The sequence below is a fragment of the Ctenopharyngodon idella genome, chromosome 9 (assembly GCF_019924925.1).
Source record: "Ctenopharyngodon idella isolate HZGC_01 chromosome 9, HZGC01, whole genome shotgun sequence".
In the NCBI taxonomy this organism is placed as follows: domain Eukaryota; kingdom Metazoa; phylum Chordata; class Actinopteri; order Cypriniformes; family Xenocyprididae; genus Ctenopharyngodon; species Ctenopharyngodon idella.
Window position 1 is genome coordinate 2,597,475 of NC_067228.1, and position 27,941 is coordinate 2,625,415.

Below are 27,941 nucleotides of genomic sequence, written 5' to 3' on the forward strand. Positions count from 1 at the left end.
CACCTCACAGCAAAGAATCGGGACGGGACTCGGGCAGAAATCATGTTCATGGATGAGATTATTAACGTTACTGTAGTATGAAGCAGAGCAGAAACGAGTGATGTTGGAGCTGAACAAGGCTAATTGCTAATGAGAGACGAGCGCGACACACGGCTGGAGAGCAGCGCTGTTTTATCATATTACATACATTTGAGCATGTTGAAAATGATGTTATAATGTTACTCTGAGCGTTCGCTCAGCGGCTGCTATGAGACACTTGTTGCACACTGCAGTAAGCTAGGTCGATGTTTGAATATCATATTAATATAATCAAGAAAACGAGATTCAAACAATAAGACTAAACGTGTTGAGCTATATAATCAGTTTTCTGTCTATAAATGCATCCAAACAGTTGTTCCCTTGTCTAATAAAACGTAATATATTAAAGCGTCTTTGTTAACGCGGGTATGATGTCATTGATAGCCGATGCATGGACACGGTTTGTGTTAGAGGTCGACCGATATGGGTTTTTCTCTGGCCGATGTCGATATTTAGAAATCAGGGCAGCTGATGACCGATATATGATGCTGATTTTTTTTTTTTTTTTTTGGCCGATTTTCTTTTTTTCCCCCCTTCATCTCATAAAATCCAACAGTTAAGTAATAAGAAGTTATACAGAAAATAGCTTAAATTAAACATTTATTGAACAACACAAGCCTCTCCAATCAGTGCACTAAAAATAATAATTTATACGTTAAATATTAAATACACAAAACAGGTAATCAAAAATCTTAACTTAGTAGTAGCCTAATTCATAGTAATAATAATACATGGCTCAACTTTTTAAGCACCTTCTCAAAACTATTCTGAAGCATGCTTCTGTACTGTAAGTCAAATAGCCATAATCTAAGTGGTAACAAAAATAAGAGTTCACCCATTTTACACAGCCTGCTGCTCATAACTGCATCGAGTGCACTGGCCACGAGCGATGACGTCGTGGAGGCTATGTGTCGGATCCACAGACACATTTAATGAGGAAAGTTAATATGCACGTTTTAGCCAGAACTTTCATCTGAATTGCACGTTTCTACTTTCACATGCAAATGACTTGTTGCACTTATGATAAACATGGTCGGCATCAATTCTAGTAGGCTACAAAACGGTCTGTTTTCCCTGCCATCGTTAGTTGAAGCTGTGTGTCAACAAGGCACGGCTGCAGAGTGTGAGTTTCTCCGTCTCACACGCAGCCTCAGAGGGACAGGAATTCTCCAGTAACGTACAGAAACAGAATTGATAACGTCAAGGTTTATCTATACAACGCAGGCTTGTATAATAACTTAGCCGCTGGGCTCGTTACCAGGTTTTGGTACCCGCGCCTACATGTAGCCTAAACTACAGCTGGTTAAAGGCTCGCACACCCCGTCCGCGTGCAGGACGATCCGCGTGTACAACGGCATGTGTGAGTGACTTGAGAGCTTCAAAACAGCAGTCCACTAAATCCGTTATTCCGCGCTCGCGGAAAAAGGAGTATACTTTGAAAAGCTTGCGTGCTCAACTGTGCGCGAGATGCAGCGGAACGCGGAAAATGAAGTATAACTGGTCCTTTATGCCGGTGGAATAGCAATCGTGCCTGCTTATTAATCGGCCTAATTTGCAGCACAATCGGCCGATGCAGATTAATAAAAAAATGCCAAAAATCGGCCCGATATATCGGCCTACCGATCAATTGGTCGACCTCTAGTTCGTGTCCTGGTTAAAAATTGCTTATTTCTCTGGATTTAAACATTCTTGGAAACATTTGGGATAATGTAAGTACACAAGTCAACAAAATAACGCCGTTTTAGTGGTTCTTAGATATTTTAATCAAAAAAATCTTACATATTGTGCCTTTAATGTTAAAAAAACACATTATTTTTTGTATACTGTACTTTATTGCAGCTCTCTATTCCCAGTCTGTCTGAAATGCGCTGATTTCTACAAAGCCCCTCCTTCTGAAAAGCTCAGAGTGCTCTGATTGGCCAGCTGAACCAGTGCGTTGTGATTGGCCAAACACTTCAAGCATGTGTCGGAAATGTAACGCCCCTTATCATAATCGCAAGCTTCAGTTTCCAAGGCTTCTAAAGCATTTGTAAACACACAGTTAATAACGTCATCGGTTTTACCGTATCAGTTCGAGCCCAAGTCAGATTCTGAAAATGCAGATGATCGATCGGAACCAACTTTGCAAGCACGACTTGAGCAGATCATTTCACAGTGGTCAGTAGCCTTTGTATATAACCGCCGTTGTATTCTCCCAGGTTCAGGAAGCTGTCCTCTGTAAAATGCGGATATCATTGGAATCACTTTCAGAACGATTTTTACGAAACGATAAAGATGTTGACAGCCAATCAGAATCCATCCTGCTTTAAAGAGCCCAAGCATTTAACGCGGCAGACGACAAAACTGCAACGCGTGCTTAGAATAATCGGAACGACATTGTGCGCTGTTGTGGACGCTAATATAGTTATTGTTATAGTTATTACAGTTATAGTTAGTCTCTAGAATTTGATCAATATGAGGTATCTTAGAAGGCTGCCTACCCTTTGGAACATCTTTTGTGTCTGGAATTTGCTTAAGATGTCCTAAATTGCTGTCTGGTTAGGCAGCTCACTAGGTTTTGGAACAGATTTCAAACAGAGCTCTTGACTAATGTGACTCTGAGGTTTAACAGATGTCTTTGGAATATTGACTCGGTATTGTCTGCCCTGTCCTTAAATGTTATGGGCCCTTGGTGATTTGTAACAGTAATGAGTAAAGGAGAAAGCCCTGATCATTTTTTAACTACACGGTAGAGGAGCAAATGTTGGCGGTTTGGCCTGCAGCAGCGCTCCAGGGACTTTGAAAGGGATCATGGAAACTCTTCCCCAATGCCAAAGACCACAGCCATTATCCCACACAATCTCCAATCTCAAACTCAGCCCTTCAATCTCTTTTCTTTTTTTTTGCTCCAAAACCTAGTGAGCTGCCTACGTAGGCCGCATTTTAAGGAATCAAAGGCACACTCCCAACATGAATGACTGTTCCAAAAGTATGCAGCTTTATTTTTGCATCACATCCTTATGGGGAAGTAGATAATCCCATAATGCACTGGAACAAGCTCTATACATCATATACTTCACCCAAATGTCAGGCAAAAAAGTAACGATGAACAGTAGCTCAGTCTTATAATTAATAATTTTAGTAATTTAAAATAGACTCAATATTTGTGTGTGCTATATGTGTTTGTGCTTAATAGAGTATTGCATTGCATTGCTTCAGTTTTCATTTTATAGTTTAATTATAGTTTAATTTATAGTTTAATTTTTAGAAATGTTGTGTTTTGTCATTTATTATTATTATTATTATTATTAGTTAAATATTACTATTTAGGTTTAATTTATTTTTTATTTCATTTTTATTTAGATTTTTAGTGCTTTAAACTTATTTCAGTTCATTGCCAAGGTAAGGTTTAATTTTTGTTTATTTTGATATTTCTATTTTATTTTATTTCAGTTTTCTTTATTTCGATTGAGTTGAGTTTTCAATGCGCTTCATGCTTATGTAGATCATTCCAAATCGGTCACTTATAAGCTCAGTAGTGTGTGTGTGTGTGTGTGTATGCAGGTTTTATTTTTTCCAATCTAGCTGGCGTGAACATGATCATGCATTTTTCTTTGTGCATGAGGTTGCCTTTTCAAAAACGCTTTTCCATTTTGATCCGCACCACATCGAAGGGCTTTCCACACACGTCTGACACATGTCTGTGGTTTTGTCTTTTTCATCCTGTTTTTAAAGTATTCCGGTTGTGGCTTTGAGTTTTAAAGGTGTTCGGAGTCTTTGATCAGCTCTCTGGCTTGTAAAGGTCACATTTCCAGCCGTCGTCACTGTTCTTAATGATTTTGAGCTACTGAATGGATTACGATGTTCTTGTTAAATTCGACCCAAGGATTCATTTGTGGTGTTTTCTGAGGCAAGCATCCAAGTAATAGTATTGCTAGGGGCCAATGAAATCTGTTTTCACAAATTATTTTATAATTCTGTTTAGTTTGTTTCATTTTTTTTGGACTCTGCTTTATTTACATATTTATCATCAAAAATGGATATAATCAAATGAATGAATTAATAAAATATAACAGGTCCTTTACAACACAACATTGCACTACATTTTACTATGAAACCTTGTTTCTGCCATGTAAAAAAATAAATAAAAAGGTAATTGTGACTTTTTATCTGACAATTCTGACTTTTTTTCCTCCAAATTGCGAGATATAAAGTCACAATTGTGAATTATAAAGTCAGAACTGCGAGTTATAAAGTCAGAATTGTGAATTATGTCAGAATTGTGAGATAAAAAGTCAGAATTGCAATTTTAAATTCACAATTGCGAGTTACAAAGTCAGAATTGCATGATATAAACGCAGTTGTGTCTTATAAAGTCAGAATTGTGTGATATAAACTCGCATTTCTGAGAAAAAAAAGTCAGAATTGTGAGATTTAAACTCACAATTATCTTTTTTAATTTTTTTTTATTTAGTGGTGGAACCAAGCTTCCATAGTTTACTGTCTAAATAAACATGGATTAAAATAATCTCTTAATATTATCTTGTGATACTCCTTAAAAAAATAATGTTTTAATGTTGTAAATTGTTATTATTATTACTTTGAGAAGTACATTTTACTATACAATAGTAACATATATTTCTGTCATAAATTTCAACAATGTTTGTGGTGTTTTGTAGTAAGATCCTGATTTGAATAATTGTACAGTCTTACTTTTGAATCAATTGGCAGAATTTTCCAAATTCTGTGACATTCCGTATTATACAGTAAATTCCATTGTTATGACTGAATTCCACATTTCTGTTCAGTTCACAGAAATCATAGCATCAATGTGTGCGTCATCATGCAGACTTGAATGATCCCTCAAATCATGTGAATTGATCAGATGTAGAAAAAATCCTCTTAGTTTGGTGTAGGTGACTTTTGCATGGTCAAACGTCACTCACAATATTTATTTGATATTTGAAGTATGTGATGGTCTTTTGCATCAAAATGTCCACTCTTAATCTTGATCTGGGACTTGAGCCCTGGCAGCTTGACAGATGTGCTTCAGTTACTGCAGTGCACCATGGGAAGGAACAGTTTTATGAGCTCACGAATGAAACACTCTGAGGTCTGTTCACCTGCAATGCCTCGTAATCTCCAGGTCTGAACATAACATTGACATTTAAGTTCATTACTAGCAGATCAATTTCACCTGAGGCATTTTGCAGGACCACAACCAAACCTCTGCCCTTTGACCTCGTAAATTATTGGAATTGCTTTCAGTATGCTTTAACAAGGGCATGGTGACTTATATTTCTGATTTGACTGCATTCATTTGAGTTTGTAATGGAAATTCAGCCACTGTCAGAGCAAATGCAAAAATATTGAGATAATATATATTGAATATATGTAGAGATATACATTTTTGTCTGTTTTTTTTTTTTTTTGTGTGTGTGTTTGTTTGTTGTATTTATTTTTTTTTGGCTTGATATGATCTAGAAGCTCTAATGTCTTAAGTCCAGCTTGTTTTTGAGCATGCATTGAATTGAATCTTGTCCCATCACTGCACTAAAACTGAGATCTGTTATATTCGTGTCACATGAGTTCAACGACGCTGCAAATGTGTGCAGCATTGAGTATTATAGCCAATCACAGGCATTTCTGTTGAAAACAATGACCAATCAGAGGTGTTTAAGTTACCGGTAGTGAGAATCCGCTCTGTATCTCTCAAAACACTGAATGAGTTTATATTTAGCGCAAGTTTACTAAGTTCTGCACACGCACCAATCCTCTCATTACGACAAAAAAGCAGACACAATGTAAATAAAAGATTGATTGTGAAGTTCAGTCAGATTCATTGATTAAAATGTGACTCCTCTGCTGCCATCTACCAATTATAGTGATAATTTCATGTATTTTTTTTTATTTATTTTAAAATAAAAGTGTTTGTATTTCACCAAGTGTTAGTTTTACTACATCGTGAAACTTTTAGTTTTACAAATTTGGACAGTCTTCGAAGGAATAAAACAAAAATGTTTTTGGTCATCACATTAAAAATAACATTTGAACTGGATAATATTCAGACTTTTGAGCTTTGAAGTGTTGGAAAATGTTGTGTGAAGTACTTGAAAGTCCTTAAATTCCTTCATTCTTATAACAGTGGTCTATAACTATGGAAACTTGTTTCCGCCACTGAATAAAAAATAAAAAAGGTAATTGCAACTTTTTATCTCACAGTTCTGACTTTTTATCTCACAATTGCGTTAAAAAGTCAGAATTGTGAGATATAAACTTGCAATTCTGAGAAAAAGTCAGAATTGCGAGTTTATATCACACAGTTCTGAGAAAAAAGATTCGCAATTACTTTCTTTATTTTTTATTCAGTGGCGGAAACAAGCTTCCATATATAACTCTAATTTGCTGGGTTTTGATCAAAGCTATATGTGATTCATCTTTGGACGCACCACACACACACTTGTTGTCACGTCGAGAGTTTGCCATAACTTGGCTTTTGGTGACTTGACTACTGTGCACAATGCTGATTCTTTTTACATTTTGTCCCCAAACTATAGCTAAAGTCTCTACACGTTGGGTGAACTGGCTTCTTCACTCCACCCACGCTTTGAAAACCACCCATTAATGATCAGATAAGAAACACGGGATAAAAACTGAGACTCGTACACATAATCAGAATCATTGTAGACCTGTGAATCTGTGCTTCTACTCAACCTTTGCACTTCCTGTGGATGTGTGCGTTTGTTTTTATTGCACCGACTGGTAGTGCAGTGACCTTACACAAACGATCACAAGGACACGTGAACTATTGATGATCACTGTGTTTGATCTCTGGGAAGTTTCCTGGTAACGCTGTGGAGCTGAGGAATGCAGGACTGGTGTGATTGTCTTGAGTGAATGTGGATATTATTAGAAACTTTGCAGAAAATTTGGGTCCAAGCGTCCTAGTGAAGTGCTTCTGTATTTCAATCACTGTCTGTGTTCAGAATGAAAACACATGCCTAGTTAGTATGCTTGTCTGAATGTAGCCACACTGTGATCATCTACATGGAGCCTGTCTTAGCTCAAGTCCCCCGTTGTAACAAAACCAAAAACCTTTGTGTGTTTTCCACAGCAGGAGGACGTTCATAAATTAGGAGCAGAGGACAGTGTTTAGCCGTTTCTGTCTAGCAGTGACCTCTGGTGACCTGAATGCAGTCGGTGGGCGCTTCACCAGCACTGTTGTTTCAGCTGCGTGTGTGTTTTGAGCTCGTGTGTGTGTAGTTGGTAGCACACATGAGTGGACACAGTTGGCTGCGGTCAGATTGGTTGGATTGTGGCCAGACTACTGAGGGCCTGGAACACGTCACTTTCTTTGATCTTCTCAGGTTGTTCTGGTTTTGCCAAGGAGAGTGAGGGTGCAGTATGTTAACGTGCTAATTTAAGCTCTGTAAAATGGGCCGGATATGTGGTATTTATTAGTGGAAAGACGGGAAAATTTGTCCCCCCCCCCCAATATTTGATATTACGCACCCATTACGCGCCGATCTGTTTGTTTTTAGGATCACAAAAAGTTACGTTTTTGGCTGCTCTAAAATGTAACAGCGCTCGTCAGTGTCAAAATGACTGAGATGGCCAATCAAATCAAAGAAGGCGGGGCTTACTATTCACAGAAGACTAGTGTGAATTCCAACACAACACTTTTAGAGTGTGTGGTAAGATGTATGTAGCTAAACATTTAATATTTGACAACTGTTTTATGATAGAAATGTCCAACCGACAGTAATATCCAGTGATGCAATCTACTCAACTTTTATATGAAATGTCATCATTTTGAATTGAAAATATGATTCATGTAAATATATTTACATGATTCATGTAATTCATAATAACTGAATGTGACAAGAAACGTTTTGCGTTTTTTTTTTTGTTTTTTTTGTACATATTAGACATGCGAATTAGAATGAATGTGTGCATATTTTAAAACAAAATAATATTTGCAAATAGTTTAAATTGATTACTTCATAACTATAATAGACTTGGAACTTTTACCATTCTATTTTTTTATTATCTAGAATGTAGTGAGAAATATTCTCATATAGAGAAATCTGAAGTTTTATTGCAGATTTTTGTGGCTAGTGATGCACCGAAATTAATTGTTTACTAAAATTAAAAACCGAAACCTAAAATAACTTTATTTATTTAATAATCAATTATTTATTTGTTAAATTGTTTAATTTAATTCAATGTAATTTAATTTAATTAATCAGCATTCAAATAAAAAGTTGTATATAAACATTTAAGTTGCACATGAGGCAGTTTTTCTATAATCTTTTTAAAAAATATTTCCGGTTGCCGAAATTGTTCGAACGATCGATGACCGTCAGACAGAATGAACAAACGACCCACCAACTGACAGAAAGACAGACCGAACGAACGACCGACAGATTGAATGAACGGCCGACCAAACTAACAAGCGACCGACCCACCGAACAAACGGCCGACTGACCAACAGAACAAACAAACGAACGAATGAAAGAACGAATGAACGACTGACTGAACAAACAAACGAAAGAACGAATGAATGACCAACCGAATGAACGAACGACCGACCGACAGAATGAACTAACGAACGACCCACCAACCAACAAAACGACCAACCAAACTAACGAACGACTGACCGCCAGATTGAACGAACGGCCGACCCACCAAATATACGACTGGCCAACAGAAGGAATGACAGAACAAACGAATGACCGACAGAACAAACAAACGAATGAACGACTGACCGAACAAACAACCACCTGAACGAATGAACTACTGACCGACCCTACTAACAGCCATCCGACAGAACAAACAAACAAACGAACGACCAACCAATAGAGCGACCGAACGAACGGCGACCGACCGACCGAAAGAACAAACTAATTGATCTTTCCTACTTCTTCATGGATGGAGAATAGCGGTGGTTTCTGTGAAATCTACGGCTTTTCCTCTCATCATATTCTCATCTAACATCATCTAATTCTCATCTAAACACAAGAAATTTTCTCAGAATAGTTGAGATTCCAGGTCAGCCTGTGGACAGGATATTAATTTCCCTTCAAGCATTCTTCAAGCACATTTACTCAGGAGTCTCATATCTTTGTTTTCATGTGAGAGCTGAAACCTGAAGCCTGAATCTCTCTGGTCCGTTCGGACTGTGCTCTAATCATCTCTGGGCCTCTTTATGGGGGATCAGACCGGCCGTTTAGTGAAATATTAAGCAGGCAGGGAAAACCAAACTATTAGAAACGCCTGGTTTTCTTGCTTCCTTTCCCAGCAACATTTTATCAAAAGCATTAGGAGTGGTCGGAAGGAATGTGCGATGTGGATACGATAATATCGCGTTTGTTGTTTTAATGATGTGGAAGTTGTCACTCAAGTATGTCACTCACTCTGCAGAGTAAAAAACAAAAACAAACAAAAACGCCTTGAGAGAGTGCATGCTTTTACTACGTGATATAGCCTAGTAAATGCAGCTAGAAAGATCCCAAAATTCATTATATGCCCCTTTTTGTCTTATATTTCTATAAAATATAGTTAATCAGTATTACACAAGCAGGTGTGCTGTTTTTCCTGAATATCTGCACAAATGTGATACTGATTTTATACATCAGTTCAATAGAAAAGAAGTTAATATTGTGAGTTACATTTTAGACACAATATTGTCTGTTTTTTCTCTATTTTGCCAACAAAAATAGCTCCAAACCAAGCACATTACCTTTACCCGCTGTATAAACAGTATAGATAAAATCTATATATGGCGATGCATATGCATTTGGCCTATAGCGTCTTAGTACTAGCATAATTTTAAGTTTAGCAAAGCATTTTAAGATAATTGTGTATTCTGCTGGTTGACATGAAGGTGTGTTTGACTGTAGTCTTAATTTTACCCAAAATATTTCAGGACCTGAATGGTTTTTCTTTACACCTGGCCATCCCCTGTTATTCAGACCACTGATCCAAGGATAATAAAGAGGAAACCTCTTGGAAAATTCCACTCGTGATGTAGTTATCCAGCTGTGGCCTTTAATATCATGCTGTACCTCTATCTCGTCTACGTCAGAGTGGTTTTCCGGGATGCCGTTTTAGAGAGGGTTTGTTGACAGACGCGGACACGTCTGCCCAGACACGGAGTCATAGGTGTGTGTGAGAACCCCAAACCCACACTGACCCCATTTATAAGAGACCAGTGAAGACCACAATGAGAGACAGCTGGACCAGCCTTCCCAAAATGCCCTGCTTACACTGACCATCTAGTTCCTAGAGATTGATCTGTGTTGGTGAGATGCTGGGGAAAAAAATGTCATATATAGTGTTTTTTAGTTTGTGTGTATATAGTGTATATGTAGTAGGGATGCACCGATACCGATACCAAGCTCATGTACTTGTACTCGTACTTGTAAAAATACCCCTGATACCAAAGACCGATACCTCTTGTGACGTAACTGACAGAAAGTTTCCGTGCACAGAGACACCGGTGGCAGCAGCAGAAACAATGTCAGCCTCAGAGATCTGGAAATACTTCAAAATTAATGATGACAACACACACATTACGAACTGCATGCTTTCAATCACAATTCGTTATCGATTAGTGAAGGCGGGATAGGTGGAATCGCGCTGAATGACACAGACCAGAAGCGCTTTCTCTCTCGCACGCTCTCTCTCTTTCTTGCGCGCGATCAGTTCTCCTCGCGCCTGAATTGTCAGATGCAAAGCGTGGAGTATCTCACGTAAATACAGTCGGTTTTGACTTAAGTTGACGTAAACATTTGGGTGAAAACAGGATATGTGTCAGCATCCATGGATTCGGTCTTAAAGGGACCGTAGCCTATATTTATCATTAATGTTAATAAAACAACAAAAGATGTTAAATAAATGTATCCATGGTAAATAAACCTACTGTATCTGAAAAACAAGTTTATTTAATTTGTATCTCTATAGTATTTGTTGTATTGTTTGTAATTTGTTTGTAAATTTCTTTTTATATATAACAACAATTATATACATTGGTAATTATGCCCTTTGAAGGTTATTGGACACTGTGAAATTTTTGTTCTTTAAGTTTGTGACAAGCACATAAAAATTATTACTTTTTTCATTATAGTAATAATAAAGAAGCTGTCCTACATTCATTAGTCTCACTGTGTTGTGCTTGGAAAACTGCAACATCAAAAAAAAAAAAAAAAGAGAGAGAGAGAGAGAGAAATTAATAAATGTATAGACATCGGTATCGGCGAGTACTAGAAAAAAAGTATCGGTACAGTTATGGTTTATTTTGCTAGTAAAAGTGATTTAAACAAAATTTTAAATACCTGTCAATCTTGGCACCTAGTGATGCATATTGCAACCCAGTCCCATTGGACCATGCCAATTTGTGTGCAGTAATATGCATCGACGGCCAATGAATGACTAGGAGATAGAGTGAAAGAATAAACAGGGAAGGTGAGAGGTTGAAAACGAGTTTGCCGCTTGTTGCCTGCCAAGGTCTTGTAAACAGATGTCGTCAGTGCGGCCCTGACTCATGTCCATTCCCATGGAGCTTTATTCTGCTTGTCTGGTAATGTGAGAGTTGGGCTGGGACACATGAGGACACACCTGAACTCCCAGACCTCAGAGACACTGTGTGTGTGTGTGTGTGTGTGCGGTTACAGCAACGCCCAGCTAATAGCTACCTCTTGGGTGTTCAGAGGCTTCTGGTTCTCGAGCAGGTCTTCCTCAAATGATTTCTTTGTGTATTTTTAAACTGTGTTTACTTAGAGCTCAGTCTGGCCGCTGTGAACCATGCAATGGTAGAATGTCATTTATACTGCTGTAATATGTAAAATATGTAAAAAATATTTCTGTGTACGTAACTGTACAAACCTTAAAGGATTAGTTCACTTTGAAATGAAAATTAGCCCAAGCTTTACTCACCTTCAAGCCATCCTAGGTGTATATGACTTTCTTCTTTCTGATGAACACAATCGGAGAAATATTAATAAATATCCTGACACATCCGAGCTTTATAATGCCAATGAGTATGAGCTGAAGAAAGTGCTTCCATCCACATCCATCCATCATAAATATGTGCTCCACATGGCTCCAGCGGGTTAATAAAGGTAAGTTGTGTAAGTTCTGCACGAGCTGCCTTCCGTATTCAATGTACGCAGAAAGTGTAAAACTCTTGCACTTCTCAAAGCTTACGCTACGTCTTACGCCTTCCCTATTCAACTTACAGAAAAAGTGTAACTGACGCGATGCCAGTTTACACTTTCTTCGTAACTTTCTGGCGGAAGCTACATATTTTACTTCATAACTTGTTAAATATGGATATTTTTTTTACACAAACGCATTGCTTCGCTTCAGAAGGCCTTTGTTAACCCCCCAGAGCCGTGTGGAGCACACATTCATGATGTATGGATGGTTGGAAACACTTTCTTCAGCTCATACTCGTTGGTCCCAAAGCACTTTTAAAGACCTTTGTTTTTAATCTCTTTCAAATTGACAAGACAATACGGCATCCTATTCTTACATACAAAAAAACATAATCAAGAGCTGACCTGGCTTTTTTATTAAAATTTTTGATTAAAATATTCTCATCCATTTTTATTAGTATTTTTTAAGCCCACATTTATTTTTTATGACTGTTTCCATTCTATTTCTGATCATTAGAATTAAATGGGCAGTTATTTTTTATTAATATGTTTTATTTATTTTTTAGCCAACATTTAGTTTTTTTTGTTTTGTTTTTATGACCATTTTCCATTCTTTTTCTTATCATTAGAATTAAACAGACATTTTTACTACTGAATCTGTATGACTTCTGTGTAAACGGCCTCACATTGTGACAGATTCATGACTTATTCATGTAAATGTTGGCAGGTTATATGTTCAGATGTTATTGCCAGCCTCACGTCAGAAGGTTTTTGGAAGTTTTGGGACGTGACGTTTGAGCAGGAAAATTAAATTTCTCATGTCATGAGCCTTTTAAATCTTATTACATTCTGTAAGATGAATTATTGCTGTTTTTTCAGCCAGAGATTAATGCATTGGGGAAGAAACCTGGCAGGTAGCCGTCACACCCTGAGACAAAATCAACAGTAGCAGTGCAGAGATAATGACAGGATTCACTACAACACATTAACATGCCACAACATTCAATTTCCTTTGCATAATGGTCACAGATCTCATTTCAAAACTCATTTGTTTATACTGTACTGAACCGTCAGGCTGACGTCACAGTCAAATAACAGACCAAGTCTATTCAGGGTCTCATCATCCAGTTAAGATTTTTTCAGTTCAGTCAAGCTTTTTTAGGAGTAAATGAGCTAAACATTTATATTTTTGGATATATATTTTGTAGAAAAATATATAACATAAAATAAACTGTCTGGCTGTGACCATACGTCTTCATTTCCTGATCACTTGCCTTTCATTCCCAGCTGGTTAATTGGCATCCAGAGCTCTGACTAGTAAAGCATGTCTCATTTCCCCTATTTCTCCTCCAAGGTCCCGAGTGCGGCGCGCCGGTGTCCATGACCTTGGATACGTCTGTGAAACCCGAGAATAAAAGAAAAGGGGGACAAAAAACTAAACAAATAAAGCCACCTCATATTTGGCAGGGAACGGGAGTGATGTCATTCCCTGATCAGGATTACAAGGATATCTTGGCTCAGCGCTGCCATGGAAGGTTGAACTGCAAAACCTCACGCTATTGTTTAGAGAAACGGGAACGGCCAGTATATCACTGAAACAGTGTGTTGGAATGACTCATGCATGTTTATGCAGAATTTTTTCTGGATTTTCTGTGCTGATTTTCAGGGAGAATCCGGTTTGGGAAGCCCTGGTTTTGTATACAAAAGAATGGTTAATGGATTCATTGAGAAAAGAATCGCTCAATTCCCATGCTTGGACCCCATGAAGTGCTCGTCGTGAGTGTTTGTATGTTTCAGCTCTAAGTGGGTTCTTTCTGTCTCACACAGTTTTGTGTTTAGATGAATAGTCAGAGGCCGGGCTGAACTACTGACCCGTCGTCATTGTCCTCTTCCTCATGACAAAGAGTTGTGGGGGGTTAATAGTTGCCCTGATTCACATTCACCGCCTGTGAACTCTCATCCTGATGTGACGGGACGGTGGGAGACTATAATGTTATATTATTCTGTGAGATTAGACACATTGCAAAACTGAATGCATGCAATATACAGTACCATTCAAAAGCTTAGGGTCAGTAAGATTTTATATTTTTTAAAAAGATATTAATATTTTTATTATTCTATGAGATTAGACACATTGCAAAACTGAATGCATACAATATACAGTACTGTTCAAAAGCTTAGGGTCAGTAAGATTTTATATTTTTTAAAAAGATATTAATATTTTTATTCAGCAAGGATGCATTCAATTCATCAAGGTGACAGTAAAGACCTTTACAATGTTACAAAAATATATATTTTTTAGTATCATTCACATACACACACACACAAGGAATTTGTCATGGTGAAGCTGCCAGTACACAGAAAAATTAATAAATAAAAATCAACAAGACACTGACAATAAAAAAATAAAAAAAAATGTAAAAACTAAAATACTAATATATATATATATAAAAAAATCAAATAAACGCAGTTCATTTATATGGAAGCTTGTTTCCGCCACTAAATAAAAAAAAAAATAAAAAAGGTAGTTGCGACTTTTTATCTCACAATTCTGACTTTTTTCTCAGAATTGCGAGATATAATCTCACAACTGTGTGTTATAATGTCCAGCTATGAGGGGAAAAAAGACTGACGTTTTTTCTCAGAATTGCGAGTATATATCTCATATAAACTCGCAATTGCATGTTATAAAGTCAGAATTGCGAGATGTAAACTCACAATTCTGAGAAAAAACGTCAGTCTTTTTTTCCTCACAACTGGACAAGATGAGAATTGTGAGATAAAAGGTCACAATTACCTTTTTTATTTTTTTTTTAGTGGCAGAAACAAGCTTCCATAGAAAACAGCTATTTTAATTATAAGATGCAATTGCGAGTTTATATCATGAAATCCTGACTTTATAACTCGCAATTGTGTTTATATCTCGCAATTCTAAGAAAAAAGTCAGAATTGTGAGATATAAAGTCAGAATTGCATGATTAAAAACTCGCAATTGTGGAAAAAAAGTCACAATTGCAACTTTATATCTTGCAATTCTGACTTTATAACTCGCAATTCTGACATTATAACCTGCAATTGCGAGTTTAAATCTTGCAATTGCGAGAAAAAAGTCAGAATTGTGAGATAAAAAGTCATAATTTTTTTTTGCGGCAGAAACAAGCTTCCATAGAAAACAGCTATTTTAAACTGAAATAATATTTCACAATATTACTGTTTTTACTGCTTTGGTGAGCGTAAGAGACTTCTTTCAAAAGCATTAAAACATTTCACCGACCTCGTACTTTTGAACGGTAGCATGTGAACATATGACGCTGAGCGTTCAGTGCTGGAGTTGAAAAGGCCCCTCACTGCAGCGTCTGCTTGTTTACTGATGGGAGTATATGGTGTGAGGTGGGCTGCTCTTTGCATTCATGTAGCTCCACTAAAAGTGGCTGATCTGGCCTTCCTGATGTCCAGTCATGCAGTTGTGCTGTTGTGACCTTTGCTGAGCTGCTCTCAACGCTCTGCTTAATGGTCTGTGTTAATCCCTGATTCTTCTACACAAACATCACTGAATGGCCTCAGAGCTCATGGTAGGTCTGTCTGGACGTATACACTAAAAATAAATTTCCCTATGCACAAAACCAATAGGATTTTACTTCTGTAACCTTACTCTTGTGTTCTTTAGGGGCTCAAAACTGAGGTAATCTCACTTCTTACTGTCACTCCTCACGGCTTATGTGGCTTATTGTGAGTGAATCCTTTAAATATGTTCTTAAAAGCAGGGATTACGATGATGTTAACCAATACTAATAACTAGCTTTTCATCTTTTGAAGGTACAGTTCACTTAAAAATGACAATTCTGTCATCATTTACTTAACCTCATTTCGTTCTAAACCTGTATGACTTTCATTCTTCTGTGGAACTGAAAATCCTCTTATCCACCCTTGCTGTCCTTGGAAATAGTGATTTGTGAATGAATTGTTTTGAGTTGACTTTTTTGAATTGATTGTTTGATCCAGTTCACAGAACTAGACATTAATCAGAATATTTCCTTTTGTGTTCCACTGAAGTCATACGGGTTTGGGACGACATGAGGGTGAGTAAATCAAGATTTTTCATTTACAGGTGAATGTTTCCATTGAGCTGCATATATCTGTAAAACTATTCTGTCACACATCTTTTTAAGATGCACAGGAGATTTACATGAGATTTACAGGAGACGTGTGGAGATTGTACATCATCAGTAAAGTAAGGTCATGTTTTGTAGTGGAATGATTTTTATGGAAGCCCTGAGACTTATCAATATGACAGACTGCATTCACCCTCGATGATAGCTTGAAGTTTTACCTCCCTGAGCTCGAAGCTTCTGCCAAATCCTGAGAATTTACAGACTTATTCTGCATTTTCTGTGCTGATTTTAGGTTAAAATGAAATCTCTGTCTTCCTTTCTTCTTTTTCTTTAACCTCTTTCCTCTGGCCGTCCTATTCTCTCTTTGTCTTTTGTTCTTTGAAAGGGTTAGTTCACCCAAGAATGAAAATAATGTCATTTATTACTCACCCGTAAGACCTTCGTTCATCTTCAGAACACAAATTAAGTTATTTTTGATGAAATCTGATGGCTCAGTGAGGCCTCTATAGACAGCAATGCCATTGAACTTCTCAAGATCCAGAAAGGTACTCAAAACATATTTAAAACAGTTCATGTGACTACAGTGGTTCAATCTTAATATTATAAAGCGACGAGAATACTTTTTGTGCGGCAAAAAACCAAAATAACGACTTCTCAATGATATCTAGTGATGGCCGATTTCAAAACACTGCTTTGAATCTTTTGTTTTGAATCAGTGATGTGGATCGCGCGTCAAAATGCCAAACTGCTGAAATCATGTGACTTTGGCGCTCCGAATCTTACTCCGACTTAATTTGTGTTCTGAAGATGAACGAAGGTCTTACGGGTATAGAACAACATGAGGGTGAGTAATTAATGACATTATTTTCATTTTTGGGTGAACTAACCCTTTAATATTAATGACAGACAGCAGTAGGTTTATTAGGCTGCTGTCACTTTAAGATCTGCTGCACATGATGCAGATCTGACACACATCCGATGTCCTCAAAACTCTTTACGGTCATTTAAGGCTTTATTTAACTCATTTAAGACTGTGCTTAGGAGGATACTCGACAAAGTGGGCATTTTGGCATAATTGTGTGTGTTTTTGTCCATTCAAGCACGAAAGAGAACAGACAGGAGATTCACAGACAGCGTGCCGGTACAGATTTAAGTTCTTTTTTTGTGTCTTGTCGCGCTTGAATGGTTTAATAGCACTTGAATAAATGATAGTATGATCATATAATGTAACGCTAGCTAAAGGATGACAGAAAAAAATGGATGCTGCGTTAATTGCGTTAAATATATTTTTAACGTGTTAAACTGAAATAATTAATCGCATGCATTAACGTGTTAATTTTGACAGCCCTAAATATTCAAAGATTTGTTTACATGATATAAATGCGTATTTGCTGAATTCTGACGATAAATGAGAAAGTATTATAGTATTTGCCTTTTTATTACTAATAATAGAAAAGCAAACACTATAATACTTTTTCGTATAACATTTACTTTCTGTGGTTAACAGAATAACGTATTATGATGGTAAACGAATGAAGTCAGAGAATGGGAGCGCTGTTTGCTCAGGCATCGGCGTTCAAAATAAAGTCCCGCTTCCACCATATCGGCTGAACAGAAAAACGTATCAACCAAAAAAAGTTTTTTAGCTTTTAATATGAATATGTTAGCCTTAAGGTTATGAATAAGCTGGTATGCTCCAAAACAATGACAAAATTCTCATTTAGGAGTTATAAGCATTCAAAACTTACAGTCTCTCACTTCCGCTAAAATGGATCACAGATTTTCATGACATCACTGCGTACTTTAGCTTCTCATCAGATCTTCTGTCCAATCAAATACTCTCTAGAATCTGAAGCCCCGCCCCCTACATTATAAATAGATGCTAAAGCTGCGGCTGAAATCGATCACTTGTTCACACATTTACTAGTTTCTACATGGTGAATGGCGCATAGTGCACTATATATGGGATAGGGAACGATTAAGATAAATGCTTTCCATTAAGGCGAATGAAGTCTGGCTTACTTTAGTGTTGATTGGTAAGTGTGTAAACCTCACTCCCCTGATCTCAAGAGGCGACTGACGCTAAAGACTGCGGTCTTTAGCCTCCCTGTTAGAGGGCCCGACTCCCATGCCAGCGGACCCGAGTTTGAGTCCTGCTTAGAGCGGGCAGTTTGAACAGGAAAGTTTACACGAACTGCCGCAGCGCGCACACAGTCTGCTCTGGTCCAGAGACACAATAGCACAGAGCGAATCATATGTGCGAGTCGGCGCAGACAACAAAACATATCGGACCCATTTGAATTCTGCACAGAATGCTGTATTTTAAAGCGATATGGAGAAGATTAGGAGGAGAAATGGTTAGAGGTTAGAAGGAAACTGAGGTTTTACCGAGCTCAACGGCTCTGGCCGAGCTGTGATATAAACGCAATGCTATAGGCTATTTCAAAAAGGGGGAGGAGCTGTTCAATATGTCCCGCCCTTTAAAAAATGCCAAATATCGGCCTTTATCAGCCTTTTTTATCCGCTGATTTATTACCAGCTGACTGTCAGAGTACATTCTTTCTCATATAAAGACATGATGGTAAGGCTTCACACTAGCCTAGGCTGAAATTCTTTTCCCATACCAGTTATGAAGGGAACTGGAACATGTCGTGCCCCCTCAGTCTCCGCTGGGAAAGAGACTCCAGACGGTTCTGCCATTGTTGAGCTGCTCTGACTCAGCTGTGGGTTTGACTTCAGATGTCTGTCTGCTTGTGGCATCCGTTGCATTAACGGCCTAATATGTTCCCATAGAGGATGTTTCAGTGACGTGCTCTTGGCTTTAATATCTCTAGTGTATTACAGCTATTTTCTGCCGAGTGAATTTGGCTCTCCTGCTGGTTTCCAGAATCTAGTGAGCTGCCTACCTAGGGATTATATGTGCACTTCAGAAACGATGCCTTCTATAAAGATAAAGATTTAGTTTCATCAATCGAAGAACTATAAAGATAACGGCACAGAGGAACGGTATCATTGGGAATCACTTTAACAATGATTTTTTTCTGCTGATTATTGATAAAAACATTGACAGCCAATCAGAACCCATCCTGCTTTATAGAGCAGAAGATGACAAAACACTTACTCTGTTCTTACACTGTTGAAAGCATAAGCAGACTTCAGCATGAGTGTGTTTGTGAATTAATGTGACGCAGCTGATGGAAGCACAGATTCAGCGTCTGAGTGTGTGTGAATAGATTACAGTGGCGTGTCCTCTGGGTCTGTTGTGTTGTCAGTGATGGAGGCATCAGGAGTCTGAATGGATCTCTATAGAGAGCTGTGACTGTGTGAATGAGAGGAAACTGTGTGTGTGTGTGTGTGCGTATGTGTGTTTGTGTGTGCGAGTGTGTGTGTGTGTGCGTATGTGTGTTTGTGTGTGTGATTGTAAGCTTGTGGTTCTTTTGTGAGTTGAAAAAGTTTGATAACATGCTGTGTGATCCAGACACATCACATCAGTGCTGATCTTTCGCTCTTTCGCTCTTTCTCTCTTTCTTTCTTTCATTTGCTCTTTCTTTCACTCTTTCTTTCTAGGAGTTTTTGTAATAAGTCTTGTTAATTCTTTTTTTCTTTCTTTCTTTCTTACTTTTGCTCTTTTTTTCGCTCTTTCACTCTTTCTTTCTTTCGCTCTTTTGCTCTTTAGCTCTTTCTTTTTCTTTCGCTCTTTCACTCTTTTCACTTTCTATCGCTTTCTTTCTTTCGCTCTTTCGCTCTTTAGCTCTTTCTTTTTCTTTCGCTCTTTCACTCTTTCACTGTTTCTTTCGCTCTTTCTTTCTTTCGCTTTTTCTTATGTCTTAAGCTCTTTTTCTTTCGCTCTCTCTTTGCATCTTCATCTTTCTCTTTATCTTCCTCTTTTTTTTCATTCTCTTCCACTTTTTCTTCTCTAGCTCTTCTTTCCTTTTCTTTCTGCCTTTCTTTTCCCCTTCTTCCACTTTTCATTTTTGTTTTCTTCCTCTTTCACTTCTTCTTCCTCTATTTGTCTCTCCCCTTCCTCATCTTTCTTTTTTCTTTTTCTGTTCATTGTGCTTTGCCTCTTTATTTTTTCTTCTTCTTTTCTCTTTTCCTTATCTTTCTCTTTTTCTCTTCCTCTTTTTTACTCTGTCATTTCCTTCACCATTCCTTCACTCTGTCTTCCTTTCTTCTTGTTTTCTCTCACCTCTTTCCTCTATTCTCTCTGCTGTTTTTCTTTATCTCCGGGGTTTCAGCCGCTCATTGAATCTCAGTCAGGCACCTTTGTTGATTTAACAAAGAGAATCTGCATGAATTATTCCCAGATTATCCACTGATGATGCACACACATCAGTTCTGTCCTGTACACGTTCAGTACAGCCCATGATCACAAACGAATGCATTAATTCAAGTTAATCTGTGTGCTCCACAGGTCAGTAATTAAACTCAAACAGATCCAGCAGAACGAGTCTGTGACTCTGGATCTTTTCCACAGGCTCTTTACTGTATGTGTGACGAGCTGAGCCACAGAGTCTGAATACTAAAGGGCTGTTTCTGTCTGAATAGGGCTCATCCCGCTCAAGGTTACGTCCCTTTGTTCAGTGTGTGTGTGTGTGTGTGTGTGAGTGTGAGAGGAGGTGAAACAGGGGCTGGTGGGCTTTTATTCTTCAGCGTTTAGAGGCTTTAACAATGACGACTCACATTCCTGAGGCCAGATTTATTTCTCTCGCAGACTCACAGAAGCCAGAGATACACCCTCACATCTGATCTGAAGCTGTTCACCTCAGAATACACTCTAGAGCTGGATAATATAGAAATATTACATCAATAATATATAATAAAAAGAGTTAATATAAAGAATTATATAATAGAAAAGAAATAAATGAAATATAATATAATAGAAAGAAAAGTTGATATTTTTAGCCTTTTGTCTGTATGATTTTGCTCTAAAATCGCTTAAATGATTTTACATTCACATCTATCTATCTATCTATCTATCTATCTATCTATCTATCGTTCTATCTATCTATCGTTCTATCTATCTATCTATCTATCTATCTATCGTTCTGTCTATCTATCTATCTATCTATCTATCGTTCTGTCTATCTATCTATGTTCTATCTGTCGTTCTATCTATCTATCTATCTATCTATCTATCTATCTATCTATCTATCGTTCTATCTATCTATCTATCTATCTATCGTTCTATCATTCCATCATTCCATCATATCTATCGTTCTATCATTCTATCTATCCTTCTATCTATCGTTCTATCATTCTGTCTATCATTGTCTGTCTATCTATTGTTCTATCTGTCTATTTATTGTTCTTTAGTTCTATCTATCGTTCTATCATATCTATCGTTCTATCATTCCATCCATCCATCCATCCATCCATCCATCCATCATTCTATCTATCATTCTGTCTGTCTGTCCATCATCCATCCATCCATCCATCCATCCATCCATTGTTCTGCCATCCATCCATCCATCTTTCTGTCTATCTATTGTTCTATCTATCTATTGTTCTATCATTCTATCATTCCATCATTCCATCATATCTATCGTTCTATCATTCTATCTATCCTTCTATCTATCGTTCTATCATTCTGTCTATCTTTCTATCTATCGTTCTATCTGTCTATCTATCTATTGTTCTTTAGTTCTATCTATCGTTCTATCATTCCATCATATCTATCGTTCTATCATTCCATCCATCCATCCATCCATCCATCCATCATTCTATCATTCTGTCTGTCCATCCATCCATCCATGATCCATCCAGCCATCCATCCATCCATCCATCCATCTTTCTGTCTATCGTTCTATCTGTTGTTCCGTCCATCCATCCATCCATCATCCACCCACCCACCTATCTATCTTTCCATCTATCCAGCTATCCATCCATCCATCAGTCATTGAATCAGGTAGACTCAAACTATTGAATGTGAGAAGTAAAACAGAGTAAAAATCAAGGAATGTTTTTGTACCGTTTTTGAACACATGGAAGAATATTTCATCATTTTTATTTAAAAACACCAATATTAGATTACTGTGTTTTGCTGGAGGTTTCACGATAAATAAAACCACAGTCTCTCCCTTACACATTATATCTATTAAACATCAATCCTGGCCTAATCAGAGCCTTTTTTAAATATAATCAGATTATTATAATTAGAAGCCTCAGTCTGTACTGGCTAGGAAAGTCTAGAGAGGTTGTAATCAGTTGTCCGTTCACCAGTATAATCAGTTAGGCTTGGTTTCATGGGCTTCAGCGCAGCTTAAATTATCGGTCTTGTGCGTGTGGTTTACTTTGGACCCAAAGAGCTCATGTAGGGTGGGTAAGTTTACATTACTGTCACTCCAACTGCCTTTCTCTCTACTTTTCTGTCTTTTTGCTTCAGTCTGTCTGCCCTTTTAGTTTCTCAGTGGCCATCTGTGGTTGGCCTGTCATGATTCAGCTTGTCTCAGGTGCTTTACCAAACTTCGTGAACTGCCTACGTAGGCAGCATTTTAAAACATCCCAAAGGAAATCAAAGTAGTTAAGTTAACTTTTAAGTAGGGCTGAGCATTGAAACTAATTTATTTGGGAATTTATCATACAAAAAAACTACAGTGCGGGTCATACAGTGAGTCAGGATGTGATGCATGGCAACCTAAAATTATATTTTCTTATTCAACCAATTGTGAGAGAATATACGCATATATTAGCTCATTGTCCAATAGCACATTAGGTGGGCGTGTACATGCACTTTTCTTCACTAACAATCTTCTCTCTCAGTAGGTGTGCAATATATGGGAAGTGACTGTGCTGTAATTGGCTTCTAGTATTATTAAAAATAAAGACATTAAACCAAATTAGCGTGATTATTATAGTACTGCGGCATTATTGCAGTGAATCCCCTGTGCGTTTTGCATGAGGAGTGATATTTGACTGCAAAGCGTCATTTATTATAAGGGTTCATTTCAGTTTAGTTGTTTTCTTAGAAGGTAAAACATAAGTAGACAGCTGCTTTACACTCCTCTGTTGACTCTTTTTCTTGTGGTGTCCCTTGTTTTCCAGTCTGTGGTTGTAGGAAATGACAGGGCAGTCCAGATATCCGTCTAGCAAGAGTACATCCTTCTGTCTGAAATATGCAATCTCAGTGTTGTGGTCTGTGTCTCGAGAGAATGACTCAGAGTTTCACAAAAGATCTCTGTCCTCGACTCTTTAAATGTCAGGCTTGACTTCAGCGTTGTTTTGTCTCTAAATGAAAGTGAGGCTTGAAAGTCATTTTCTCCATTTTTCCAGCTATCACTGGAAGCAGTTTGAAGCAGTTTTTGTGTATAACAAGTGTATTCTGATCAATACAGTAGCGCAGTCATGCTAAAATACAAGTCTCGTTAACTCCTATTTCACTCACATCTCACTGAAACTATCAACATTTTATGCATCATAATTACTTCCACTGTAAAGGGAGATGTTGGACGTCTCATCATTGTCTCTCTGTCTCAACGAAGGAAAGAGTTGTAGAATTTATAGTTAGTTTTGCAAATGATTCGTGACACAAGTCTCTCTGTGCCAAGCCTCCAAACATAAAAGATTTACATCTGTTTGGGTAAGATGGTGTGAATTATAAAACAGTAGGTTTGGGCCAATAACATGAGCACAGTCATGATTTCACTCTCACATTGATTGAACTTCACAAGTTTCATTCTCTTAAAGGGGTGGTTGATTATGATTTCATTTTTTTAACTTTAGTTAGTGTGTAATGTTGCTGTTTGAGCATAAACAACATCTGCAAAGTTACGACGCTCAAAGTTTAATTTTGTTTTACAGAAATCGCTTTTTAAGGACTACAACAAACTTCTTCCTGGGTTGGTGACATCACTAACCCTAAAATTTACATAAACCCCACCCCTGAGAACACACAACAAAGGGGTCGAGGCCATGTTGGGCTGCTTTAGAGAAGAGGAAGAGTTGTTGTAGTAGAGTGTTGTTGCCATGCCGTCATTTTTTTTACGCCGGACTGCTTCACAAACGAGGGTCAATTCAACACTGGATTTGCACAAAAGATTAACATGACGGCACATGCTAGTGGATGAGTTGAATCAACTCCACAGCAGCTACATAAATTTATCCACTGACCATTCAGAAACGTCCAGTTTCATTCTAAAAGTTGTAACTTCTTCCTGAGTCTCTCCATCAGTGTCGACTCCGGTTTGAACAATGTAAGGCTGAACACCGTTACTGACAATCCTCATTTTGGCTGCGTGAGATTCTCCAGCTTTCTTGTCAGCTCCGCCCTCTTCTGGAAAGCGGGTGGGAGCAGCAGCTCATTTGCATTTAAAGGGACACACACAAAAACGGCATGTTTTTGCTCACACCCACCCAAATAGGGGCAAATTTGACAAGCTATAATAAATGATCTGTGGGGTATTTTGAGCTGAAACTTCACAGACACATTCTGGGGACACCAGAGACTTATATTGCATCTTGTAAAAGGGGCATAATAGGTCCTCTGTAAAGGCTTTCGGTCACTCGTTCGTCTGCTCTGTCCATGTTCAAGATTCAGAAAACTGTCCGGAAACAGTTGTGTTTACAGTTTGATGCAACGAGTGCTTTTGAGGAAGAGCAAATCACTGCATTTGCCAGAGTTTTCCAGGTTAGTGGCATCAGATAATTCAAAGATATATCTGTGTTGTTTAAGGCTGCAAGTAAATTATCCAAAAGCAGAACTGTATAATTATTTATTTTTTTTTTTGAGTTGTGTGAAATAATTGGGTAATTTTCTTTCGATTCATCCGATGGGGACCAACACTGCTGTTCCATTATTATTTTTTTTATTGTATCAACCAGTTCAGATAAACTGAAATACTGAATGCAATCCTGCTACGTCTCTGACCAGACGCTTGTGACCCCAGTGGGTTGTTGAAAGAAAGCGGAGGTGTGACTAGGGCACGCTGACTTCCTGTTTTCTGGCGTTGTTCACCATTTATTCGCCTTTTCAAACACTAGACATCTTTGTTTTGCTCTTCATCAGTGGGAGAGAGCGAGTGGGAGTAGAGATGAATCAAGACTATGGTCAGAATAATGCACTATCATTGTGCTATTAGTGTTTCTACAGTAAATAATATGTGTGCTTGCACTGAATGCATTGCAATGTCCGAATGACCTTGTACATTTGTCAAAAAGCACAGTATGCAAAAGAGCACACTGTGTGTGAAACTGTATTCCTTCCACAGTGTGAAGAAATGACAAATGCAATTTTTAAAATCACTATTTTATTCAGTCTTGGGATATTTTCATACAATTCTGACTTTTTTTCTTGGAATTGCAAGCTTATAACTCATAATTCTGACTTTATAACTCGCAATTGTGAAAAAAGTCAGAATTCTGAGATAAAAAGTCGAAATTACCTTTTTTATTTTTTATTTCATGGCGGAAACAAGCTTCCATACTCCACAGTTAGTAAGCTGGTGTTACATTTTGAGCATACCAAATAGATGAGTTTTCCCTAAAGCATTTAGTTTATTTCACCTTAATTGGCACAAAACAATCACAGCTCATCAGGTTTAACAGCAGTTCTTTAAAACTTTCCAAAACATTAAAAGCAAGAAAATAATAATAAAAAACATTAAGATGGAGAAAAGAAGCAGGGTTTAATCTGTGCTGTGAATAGCGTGTAATGAAAATACATCTGAGACACGTTCTTCTGTATTATTATTGAGCTCTGCTAATTAGTTTTTGTTCCCTTGGTGGTGTGAAAACCGTTTCAGTGGCAGTGTTTTTATTAAGATGACTGAATCAATGTCCTCCAGCGTCATTATTGGAAGTGTCAGTCAACTCATGTTAATGTTAAACATGACCGTCAGTTTCACTGAGGCTGGGAAGTGGATTATTTCAGATGTTTTTCTGCTCCATGAGGAACCATGCTTTTGATGCTGCTGCAGCTGGGAAATATTTAGTATATATTTGCAATGATTTTACTGTCAATTTTTGTTCAAGAGACTTGAGACTTCCTCCAAACAAGTTTTTTTCTTTGTGCCTGATCAGGAGAGCCGTACCTGCTCAGTGCCCAGCGGAGGTGTCCTGGCGGAGGGATGCAGGATCCCGGCGGTGTTCATCCGTACCTGCCCACAGATGAAGGCCTCAAACTCAGCCTGGCTAAAGGCGTCTCCATGTCTCTCCCCTCGTCCCCTCTCCTGCCCCGACAGACCTACGTGATGTCAGCTCGCCCGTGCAAGAAGTCTCCAGGTGGGATGTTTATTAAAAGTATCAGTTTAGAAGCATCAGAATGTCTGCAACTTTTTGGCTGAGTTGCATTGTTTAGTAATTCTGTTTGGTTTTGCTTGCTGAAATTATATATATATATGTTTTTACATTTTAATATATTTAATATATTTTAATTTTTTTGGTGTCGTATATATATTTTTTAATTAGAATAATGAGAATTGGTGGGAAAATGCACTTTTATTGTCATAAAAATAATGGTATTTTAAGTAAATATTTTGAGATATTTGTCTTTAGTTTGGAGACTTTTGGCAAAATATATCTCACTTTTGATTTCTTCTTTTGGATATCTGCATTTTAGATTGTTAATCCAGTTATTAACTGTATTAAATTGTGCTTTTGTGTATTTGTTTAGCTCTGATTGTCTTTATTTTTATGTATCTGAGGTCGAAGGTAAAAGAAAGCATCTGTTCATTTGCATCTTGAATGAGTTAGTGTGAGTGCATTCAAACGTGTGTGTGTGTGTGTGTGTGTGTGTGTGTGTAAACATAGTCTGAGGTGTTTTCCACACCATCTCTGTGTTAGGGACAAGGTCATGAGCAGCTGAGATCTTCAAAGGACTTTACTGGTTGTCTCTGGACTTGTTTCAACCTGAGCTTTGTTTTTGGAGGATTTAGCACAGAGGATTGAAATCTTTTCAGTGGTCACTTTGGCATCTCGCTCACATCTGGTCCTCATGTGTGTTTGTATCAGCACCTCTGTTTGAAAAAGGGGATTGATCCTTTGAAGGCACCGGAAGCAGGCGACATGCTTGAATGATTTTGCCCTTTGCACATTTCATTAGTCTGACAATTAAGGAAAGATAAACATCCAAATGAGATTCCCCTGGAGGACAAGATCCCCGGGGAGGGATTCATTACAGAGATCGGAAACACGTGAGATTGAGCTTTTGTTTTTACCTCCACAGATCTTGACATGTAGTTTTAAATTAACTATAGGAAGAATCATATTTAATCATTTTATTATTTTAATTATTTACACTATATCGTTTAAAGGTTTTGAAAGAAATTAATACTTTTATTTCCAAAGGATGCATTAAATTGATCAAAAGTGATAGTAAAGACATTTATAATGTTACAAAAGATTTCTATTTATAGATTTCTAAAGATTTCCAAAGAATCCTGAACAAAAATGTGTCACAGTTTCCATAAAAATATTTAGCAGTTTAAGCTGTTTTCAAGATTGATAATAATCAGAAATGTTTTTTGAGCAGCAAATCATCATATTAGAATGATTTCTGAAGGATCATGTGACACTGAAGACTAGAGTAATGATGCTGAAAATTCAGCTTTGATCACAGAAATAAATTACAGTTTACTATATATTCATATAGAAAACATTTCTTTTAAATGGTAATAAT

At 37.5% G+C, this 27,941-nt stretch overlaps 1 protein-coding gene across 4 annotated transcripts in view; it reads left to right on the forward strand.

The window, feature by feature from the left end:
- tanc1b (tetratricopeptide repeat, ankyrin repeat and coiled-coil containing 1b) overlaps positions 1 to 27,941 on the forward strand; it is a 179,428-nt gene that overhangs the window by 29,027 nt on the left and 122,460 nt on the right. For all 4 annotated transcript variants that reach the window (XR_007931526.1, XM_051904757.1, XM_051904758.1 and 1 more), the window contains exon 3: positions 26,345 to 26,545. Coding sequence is in view for 3 of the 4 variants with exons in the window: in XM_051904757.1 (XP_051760717.1) it covers positions 26,345 to 26,545 (201 nt within the window). In the remaining variant the exon portion in view is untranslated. The remainder of the gene's footprint in view (positions 1 to 26,344; positions 26,546 to 27,941) is intronic.